Here is a 9,360-nt window from a genome sequence, read left to right on the forward strand (position 1 = left end):
TTAGCGGAGTCTGTAACCTGAAGCGTATGTAACCCGAGGTACCACTGTAGTGGGATCTCCGGTACCAGTGTTACTGATTTTGTTAAAAAAAGAGCAAAAGTATCAAGACCTCCAACTTCCCCCCTGAACCTGAAGAACCATAGAAATGTAGGGCTGAAAGGGCCTCTAAGGGCCATCTAGTCCAACCCCCTGCAACGCACGAATATGCAGCTGCCCCACAAAGGGATCGAACCTGCCACCTTGGTGTTATCGGCACCACGCTCAAACCAACTGAGCTATGCAAGGATGAAGCATCTCCCAGACCTCATAATCGGTTCAGAAAAAGTAGGACGGTAGCAAAATATTTTGCTTCTTTTCGAGGGTTTTCAAAATTCATTGGCGAGCTGCAGTTTCCCCTCAACTCTCGCCAGGTCAGAAAAAGACAGGGGCTTGTCCCCACAGTCACCCCGGGCCTCAGAGTACCTCCATGGGGCCGACCCTACTGTTAGGCGAAAGGAGGTATGCTTCAGGCAGCTGCTTTTGCGTATCATGAGAGGGACACTGTTTTTTTAGCTTTACTGCCACGGGGATTTTCTGCCACAGAGGCCAACTCAGTCAGATGGACAGAGAATAATAATAATAATAATTACAGTGGTACCTTGGGTTAAGAAGTTAATTTGTTCTGGAGGTCCGTTCTTAACCTGAAGCACCACTTTAGCTAATGGGGCCTCCCGCTGCCACTGCGCCACCGCTGCGCGATTTCTGTTCTCATCCTGAAGCAAATTTCTTAACCCGAGGTGCTATTTCTGGGTTAGCGGAGTCTGTAACCTGAAGCGCCTGTAACCTGAGGTACCACTGGGACACCGAACTGCTGCTCCAGTTCCGACAGCAAAATATACAGTCATACCTCGTGTTGCGCCGCTTCATGTTGCGTCTTTTTGCGTTACGTCCCGCGGCAACCCAGAAGTACCGGAACGGTTTACTTCTGGGTTTCGCCGCTCGCGCATGTGCAGAGGCACTAAATTGCGCTTCGCACCTGCGCAGGTGCAGCGCTTCGAGTTGCGGGAATTTCACATTACGGATGGGCCTCCGGAACCGATCCCATCCATAACACAAGGTACCACTGTATTGGTATCACTCAGATGTTCTGTTCAATGACAAAATTACCTGCCAAAGTATTTCAAGATTATACCCACAAGAGGAGGCTTTGGGGATTGGAAGAACCAAAAATGTAAAAGGTGTTTTCTTCCCCCCCGCCCCCCCCCACAAGGGAGCACTGGACGTGAACAAGGAATGTGGGGCCTGTCCTAGCCCTTATTGCAATATTTTCCAAAGGAAAAACAATTATACATTTTAACTACCCTGAAACACTGGGGCTAGGGAAGGATAAAAAATGCAAATTCCTCCAAAAAGAGGGGGCACCCGGACTTGAACCAGGGACCTCTTGATCTGCAGTCAAATGCTCTACCGCTGAGCTATACCCCCAGTACAATTGTTCCTTCTCGAGAAGCCATCATAAGGATACAGGTTTGGTCACCCGGTCCACTTTGATCTGCTGCCAGCAACAGGTTTATTAACTGCAGGGATAGCTGTGGTTAATTGCCATCCACCCACTTGGTAATTATACTTCGTTTTACATCATGCTTAACTAGTTCGGTGTCTGGGTGAGCTCATTTCTAAACACCGTGACTCAGCCTGAAGCAGTTGTGTGACAACCCGGATTCAAGCCAGGGGTGTGTTCACACGGACAGCTTAAATAAGAGCTGCTGCTGCAAGATTAACACGGCGTGGCGAACCTGTGCTATCCGGGTGTTGCAGAACTACAACTCCAGCAACACCTGACCACTGGCCATGCTGTCTTGGGCTGATGGGAGTTGGGAGTAAAACTCTGGCGGGCCAAAGGTTCCCCCTGGATGAACAGAACCTATCTGGCTAGGTTTCCCCAGTCACCCTAAAAAGCCCTCGGTCCAGTATATCTGAAGGAGCGTCTCCACCCCCATCGTTCTGCCCCGACACTGAGGTCCAGCGCCGAGGGCCTTCTGGTGGTTCCCTCATTGCGAGAAGCCAAGTTACAGGGAACCAGGCAGGGGGCCTTCTCGGTGGTGGCACCCTCCCTGTGGAATGCCCTCCCACCAGATGTCAAAGAGAACAACAACTACCAGACTTTTAGAAGACATTTGAAGGCAGCCCTGTTTAGGGAAGCTTTTAATGTTTGATACATTACTTTATTTTAATATTTTGCTGGAAGCCACCTAGAGTGGCTGGAGAAGCCCAGCCAGATGGGCAGGGTATACATAATAATAAGCTATTATTATTATTATTATTATTATTATTATTATTATTATTATTATTATTATCACTACTACTACTACTACTACTACTACTACTCTGGGCGGCTTCCAACAAAGTATTAAAAATACAATAAAACATCAGACATTAAAAACTATCCTAAACAGGGTTGCCTTCAGATGTCTTCTATAAGTCAGATAGTTGTTTATTTCCTTGACATCTGAAGGGAGGGCATTCCACAGGGTGGGCGCCACCACCGAGAAGGCCCTCTGCCTGGTTCCCTGCAACCTCACTTCTCGCAGGGAGGGAACTGCCAGAAGGCCCTCAGAGCTGGACCTCAGAAGTGGGTTGTGCAGGGAACATAACGTGAACAGCCTAAAGCCAAGGCACCTTCGCCACTGACTGCCAAAATTCCTTACTGGTCTTGAGTATCCTTCCAGCCCCCACCCACTGCCCCCTTCCTTACCTCAATTGTCCTTTCCAGTCATTAAAATCCTGCTTGGGCAGCACAACAGCGGGGCTGGAGTGAACAGCCAGGGGCAGGCGGCTTTCCAGGTACGCTGACTGAACCCACCAGTCTGTGATCTGGAATGAATGGGGTACAGTTAGGACAAGGGAATACAACACTTCTCTCTGCCCTGATGTGTCACCCCCCCCCCACCAGGGCTTTTTTCCAGGAAGTAGCAACAGGAACTCAGTTCCAGCACCTCTCAAATGAGCACCATTGAGGGAGGTGTTCATGGTGAGTTTTCTAAACCACCGAGCCTCTTGCATTTGCCAATCGGAAGGTCGGTGGTTCGAATCCACTCAATGGTGGTGACCTCCCGTTGCTCTGCCCCAGCTCCTGCCAACCTAGCAGTTTGAAAGCACGCCAGTGCAAGTAGATAAATAGGTACCACTGTGGCGGGAAGGTAAATGGCATGCACAGGTGGCAGATTAACAAGGTCTGCTCCTCGGCTGTGCCCTGTCTGTCCTAACGGAGCAGCTACAGTACCAGCTTTAAAACAGCCATGCCTTTCCCCAAATCATCATGGGACCCGTAATTTGTTATTTAGGGTCCCGAGAGCTGTTAGGAGACCCTGATTCCCCTCTCAGAGCTACAACCCCCTGTGTTCCCAGTGACTGTGAAACGACTCTGGAAACTGTGTTGTTGTTTAAATTTGTGTACCGGCCTATACCTGTAGATCTCCAGGCAGTTCGCAACATAAAATTACAAAATATAAACAGTGGAACCTCGGTTTTCAAACATAATCCATTCCGGAAGAGTGTTTGACTTCCGAAATGTGCGAAAACCCGTTGAGAAAATTGAAAAACATGGAGCGGAAGCCATTCGACTTCTGAGGCGCGTTCAAAAATGGAAGCAATTACGCTCGAAAACCAAAGGCCCGGTTAAAAAGGAACAGTTCCCCCCGGCACCTAAAGGTGTATAACAGGCATCCCCAAACTTGGCCCTCCAGATGTTTTGAGACTACAATTCCCATCATCCCTGACCACTGGTCCTGCTAGCTAGGGATGATGGGAGTTGTGGTCCCAAAACATCTGGAGGGCCGAATTTGGGGGTGCCTGGTGTATAATGAAACTGCAGCTCTGTGAGGGGCTTAGCATCACTCAGTTCCCAGAATCCCTTGGGGGGGAAGCCATGGCTGTTTAACATGGTAGCATAGCACTTTCAATGTATGCCATGAATTTGCCCTAAGAGCTCTGCTAGGAAGCCCCACTGCCACCGGCAGCTGCTTCCAGCCTTGTGGGGTCTCTCCGCAGAGCCCCGGGTCCATCTTCCTTACCCAGTTCTCCATGCGGTCCACCCGGCGCTGCAGCCGTGCTTGGAGCCTCTCGCCCTCTCCGCCTGGCACACCGAACTCAGCCAGCAGCTGCTGTGTCTGCTCCAGCTCCTCTGGGCTCACCAGCGGCTCCAGGGAGCGCAGGTACCGGGCCGTGGTCTCCGCCAGCGAGGGCAGGGGCTGGCGAGGGAGCGGGAAGGACGAGGCATGCCTGCAGTGGAGTGTCTGGAAGGGAAGAAAGAACAGAGTCAAAAGACCAGTCACTCCCACTCAAGCAGGGTCAGAAATTCCCCAGGCACCACAAGGAGATTTCTGGGTGCCAACGTCTCCATCTGGTCGGCCCCTTCAGCTTCCTTAAGCAGGTCAGAAGGCCTTATTTATTGCATTCACCCGGCGCTATACCAGCTGCACTGGCTCCCAGTGGAGTACAGGATCAGGTTTAAGGTGCTGGTTTTAACCTTTAAAGCCCTATAGGGCCTAGGACCCTCGTACCTACGGGACTGCCTCTCCTGGCATGTCCCACAGAGGAAGTTACGTTCTTCAAATAAAAACATTTTGGAGATCCTGGGCCACAGGGAGGTTAGGCTGGCCTCAACCAGAGCCAGGGCTTTTTCGGCCGTGGCCCCGATCTGGTGGAACGCTCTGTCACAAGAGACTAGGGCCCTGCAGGACTTGACATCTTTCCGCAGGGCCTGCAAGACAGAGCTGTTCCACCAGGCCTTTGGCCAAGGCACAGCCTGACCCCCTCCTTTGGCAATCCTCACAGAACTCTAGCCCAATGGTTGCCATGAATTTGATTTTGAATTTATTTTTTAATGAATTGATTTTAGAATGCTGTTACTTTTATTGTTGTTAGCCACTCTGAGCCTGGCTTCGGCTGGGGAGGGCGGGATATAAATAAAATTTATTTATTTATTTATTATTATTAATAGCCCACTCTTTCTCCAAGGAGTCTATGGTTCACCTCCCCCCTTCCTCAGATAATCCCTACGATGACCCTGTGAGGTAGGTTAAGAGGCTGCAACTGACTCCAAGGTCACCCAGTGAGTTTCATGACTGAGTGGGGGTTTGAACCCTGATCTCCCAGGTTACCTAGTCTGACACTTTAACCACTACGCTACACTGGCTTCCGAGAGTCCTTCTACTATGAGACAGCTATACAGTGGTACCTCGGGTTACAGATGCTTCAGGTTACAGACTCCGCTAACCCAGAAATAGTACCTCGAGTTAAGAACTTTGTTTCAGGATGAGAACAGAAATTGAACGGCAGCAGCGGGAGGCCCCATTAGCTAAAGTGGTGCTTCAGGTTAAGAACAGTTTCAGGTTAAGAACGGACCGTCGGAACGAATTAAGTTCTCAACCTGAGGTACCACTGTAAATATAAAGCTGGGAAATGTAAAATGTCACGTAGAGAAGGATCTGATTTTTTTTTCAATTGATGCTTGAATTTGATTTTTTCTGGGTTGTTTTCTTGGATGTTTTGATGCGTTGTAAACCGCACTGAATTTTTTTCTTTAAAATATAAAGCGGTATAGAAGCGAAAAATATTAACAACAGCAAGAATAAGAAATGTCGCTGTAAAAAAAAAAAAAGGGCACCTAGACATTCCAGCGTGGTGACCGTAACCTAGGTTTAAGGTACCATTTGGTGATTAGCTTCTGTATCTGAGTTTCTAACACTCCACTCAACAAATATCTTCAGTGGCTGCTGAGATTTCCCCAAGGGTTTTAATTAAGCCGCCTTTGTTTGCTGCCAACCCAAAGAGACAAAACATGTACAAAGCCCTACCTCTTGCCCTACCCTCAATAAGGCATGGCTCTGCCCTCAGCATCTGTGCACAGCACAAACAACAACGAGTTCTATGCAGAGGAAGCCCATTTAAATTAATGGTCCTACGTCAGTCATGACCACTAATTTCAATGGTTCTACTCTGAGTTTGACCAAGGCCCCCTCTGCATTATACAGCAGTATCATACCGCTTTAAACAGCTCCCCCACCCCTCAAATAATCCTGGGAACTGTAGTTTTGTTAATGGCACGCAAAGGTGTCAGGATGCCTTCAAGAGAGCTACAATTCCCAGAGTTCCCTGGAAAGAGGGGTTGCTTGTTAAACCTCTGAGTTCCACCCTTTGTGTGTGTTTGTTTAGTCGTGCCTGACTCTTTGTGACCCCATGGACCAGAGCACGCCAGGCACTCCTGTCTTCCACTGCCACCCGCAGTTTGGTCAGACTCATGTTTGTAGCTTCGAGAACACTGTCCAACCATCTCGTCCTCTGTCGTCCCCTTCTCCTTGTGCCCTCCATCTTTCCCAACATCAGGGTCTTTTCCAGGGAGTCTTCTCTTCTCATGAGGTGGCCAAAGTATTGGAGCCTCAGCTTCAGGATCTGTCCTTCCAGTGAGCACTCAGGGCTGATTTCCTTAAGAATGGAGAGGTTTGATCTTCTTGCAGTCCATGGGACTCTCAAGAGTCTCCTCCAGCACCAGAATTCAAAAGCATCAATTCTTCAGCGATCAGCCTTCTTTATGGTCCAGCTCTCACTTGCAGTGCTACAGTTCCCAGCACCCTTAACAAACTACAGTTTCCAGGAATCTTTACCAGGGGGAGGGGAGTTTTAAATGAGTAGACTGTAGATTAAACAAAAGGGAAGGAATATGGGCACACATTCTTAGAAGTCTGGTTATAGTGAGGAATAAGAGTTCATTGCCTCTGATTGCCAGCTGCTTGGGAACGGAGGTGGGAAAACACTGTTGTCCTCATGTCCTGCCTGCGGTCATTCTATGGCAGTGGCATCCTCTGTCCGGCCACTGTGGCAACAGGATGTTGGGACTAGATCAGGGGCTGAGAAATTTTGCCACTCAGAGAGGGCAAATTCCAGTGGTCACTGTTTAGAGGCAAAAGTGTGACAGTAGTGGCTGTTTACATTTACTGTTGTGTAGTTGGGTACATCCCAGTTACACAAAAGCCAGACGTTTCTGCATGCCCCAAAACTCTTCACCCAGACAAGCAAAACATGGAAGGAGGGCCAGTGAGAAGGCAAAGAGGCAAAGAGACCCGAGGGCCGGAAAAAAAAGCATGGAGAACTGCATTTAGCAACTGTGCCTGAGGTTCCCCATTCCTGGACTAGACAGGCCTAGCAGGAATCTTTGGGTGCGTACAAATCACATTTTAAAAGCACCCCCCCAACCCCAACCCCTAGGAACCATCGTTTTTACAAAAGTACCACGACTGGTAAACTGCATTTCCCAGGATCCTGGGGGCACTGGTGGAATGTGCTTTAAATGCAAGGTGCATGCGCCACCTTCCAACACACGAAGCCAATGGCGGAGCGGGCGGAACTGGAAAAAAGAGGTGGTACCATGTTCAGAGGGGCAGGACCGCAAATGGCTTTGCTTTTGTGTTTTTTAAATAAGAGTTTTGCGGTTTTGCTCTGTCTGGCGCGGCCCCACCCGTTTGTATCCTAAGCGCCTCTCTACACCCACTGCAGAGTTTATCCGGGCCTCTCCACTCTCACGGGCGCTGCGATCATTTGAAGGCTAAACTCGTGGCAACTTTCCCCTTCGTCCTCTGTGCAAGAGCCGTCCACTTTCCTCCCCTTGCAGGCAGACGCTCCCCATATGGAAGCCCTGAGGGCGCGCACACTTTGCAAAACAAACGGCGCTTCCCTCTACCGCCCACTATCAAATGTGGGGAGTTTTTTGGGGGTGGCTGGGTGCGAGGTTCTCCATTTCCCAACTCGATCCGACTCCGTGCATAGGCTTCCTCGGGAGGAGAGAGTCGTCCCACCCCCCACCCCCCGCCGAGCTCCCCGGGATTTCCCACCCAAGTCTGCGCGCAAAGACGATCCCCGCGCACCGCCCCCCCTTCCCCATCTTGCAGACGCGGCTCCCCGCACGTCCGCACGCGGGCAGCGTGTTTGCAAAACAACGGGCTCCGCCCACGCTCGTCGGGATGGCACGCATCTCTTTTTTTAAAAAAGCGAGGCTTTCCACTCACCGCGGATCTCAGTCCCGGGGGCTTCGTGCGCCCCCAAGCCCGCCACATCAGCCTCCACCTGCCCATCGTCGGAGTCCCATGCGCCCTCCCGAACAGCTATGGGGTGCGCAGGGCTGCCTTAGGGGGCGGAGGGAGGGTTTAGGTGGGGGCGAGGCAGGAGGGCTGGTTGACCCGGGTGCAAATATTTGTCATTTCCTGAAAAGGAGGGAGGAAGAGGATGGTTGGGAAATGGGGGTGGGGCTTTCTCCGCGTGCCCCCCCCCCCGCCCCACACCAAATGCATCCATCTTCTAAGGTCCTGGGATTTGCTGTGCATTTGATCTCAAGCCATAAAAACAACTGGCGTTTTTTGCTGCAAGGGGAAAACATGTTTTTGTCCACGGAAGAACGGAACGTGTTGCAAATCTCTTCCAGCGGAGCGACGAAAGAATGTTGCAGGCGGGGCTTCAACATTGTAGCCGCAAGAGGATGCGAAAATTGGCTTTGCAACCTTTTTCTGGGATACAATTCAGCGCGTCGCTGAATTAAGTTTCCGGGCTTGGGTTTATCTGGGTGCAGAATATTCAGGTTCGCAGAATTTTAATTGTACGCTGCCTTTCCGTAGTTAAAACCACGCTCGAGACCGCTTACAACATGGAAAAAAGTCAGATATGATTACAACATGGCAAAAGAAGTGATAAACAATAAATAAAACATCAAAAAAAAATGCAACCGACTTGTGCAATTCCCACATAAATTGTAAGACCTAAAATAAAGATACAAAAAATTAATGTCAAAAACAGCAACAGCTCATCCCCAACAAAAAAACCCCAGCCCAAGAACCTGTTCAGGAGCCTCAGCTTTTGCAGCTGGAGTCAGTCCAGGCCCCACCCTCACCACTGTGAGCTCTGTGTGTGACCTCTGGGTATAGGGCAGTATATAAATTAAATAAATAAATAAATAAATACTGATGTCTCCTCCAGATTGAGCTGGTATATGAAGGCATAGCCACAAGGACCTATTGAAAAGCTCAGATCTTCCCCTTAAACTGATTTTGGAGAAGCTGAGTCAGAGGAACATTTTTTATTTTTTATTTTGTTCCTGTGTCTGGCAGTATCAGGATATACTGCCTCAATTTTCCAGAGGCTGTACATGACTAAACTTTAATTCATCCTTAATTTCTCAGAGGCAAAACATGGCTTGGTGGAATGGGAGGGGGGGAGCAGCTAAGGTTGTGTGTGTGTGTGTGTATGTGTGTATATATATATATATATATATATATATATATATATACACACAGTGGTACCTTGGTAGCCAAACGGCTTGGCTCCCGAACAAAT

At 49.5% G+C, this 9,360-nt stretch overlaps 1 protein-coding gene across 2 annotated transcripts in view; it reads right to left on the reverse strand.

Moving 5' to 3' along the window:
• Positions 1–8,234, reverse strand: part of LOC310756702 (carnitine O-acetyltransferase-like) — a 165,320-nt gene extending 157,086 nt beyond the window's left edge. Inside the window, exons 1-3 of one of the 2 annotated variants that reach the window (XM_083601303.1) lie at positions 8,043–8,231; positions 4,053–4,274; positions 2,735–2,853 (exon numbers count right to left, since the gene is read on the reverse strand). In XM_083601303.1, the coding sequence (XP_083457429.1) occupies positions 2,735–2,853; positions 4,053–4,274; positions 8,043–8,108 (407 nt within the window). In that variant the 5' untranslated portion in view covers positions 8,109–8,231. Of the gene's footprint in view, positions 1–2,734; positions 2,854–4,052; positions 4,275–8,042 lie in introns of both variants that reach the window. The other variant, XM_083601302.1, reaches the window with a different exon arrangement.
• Between the last annotated feature and the right edge of the window lie 1,126 nt (positions 8,235–9,360).

Source organism: Podarcis filfolensis (genome assembly GCF_964270895.1).
Source record: "Podarcis filfolensis genome assembly, chromosome: 2".
Classification (NCBI taxonomy): domain Eukaryota; kingdom Metazoa; phylum Chordata; class Lepidosauria; order Squamata; family Lacertidae; genus Podarcis; species Podarcis filfolensis.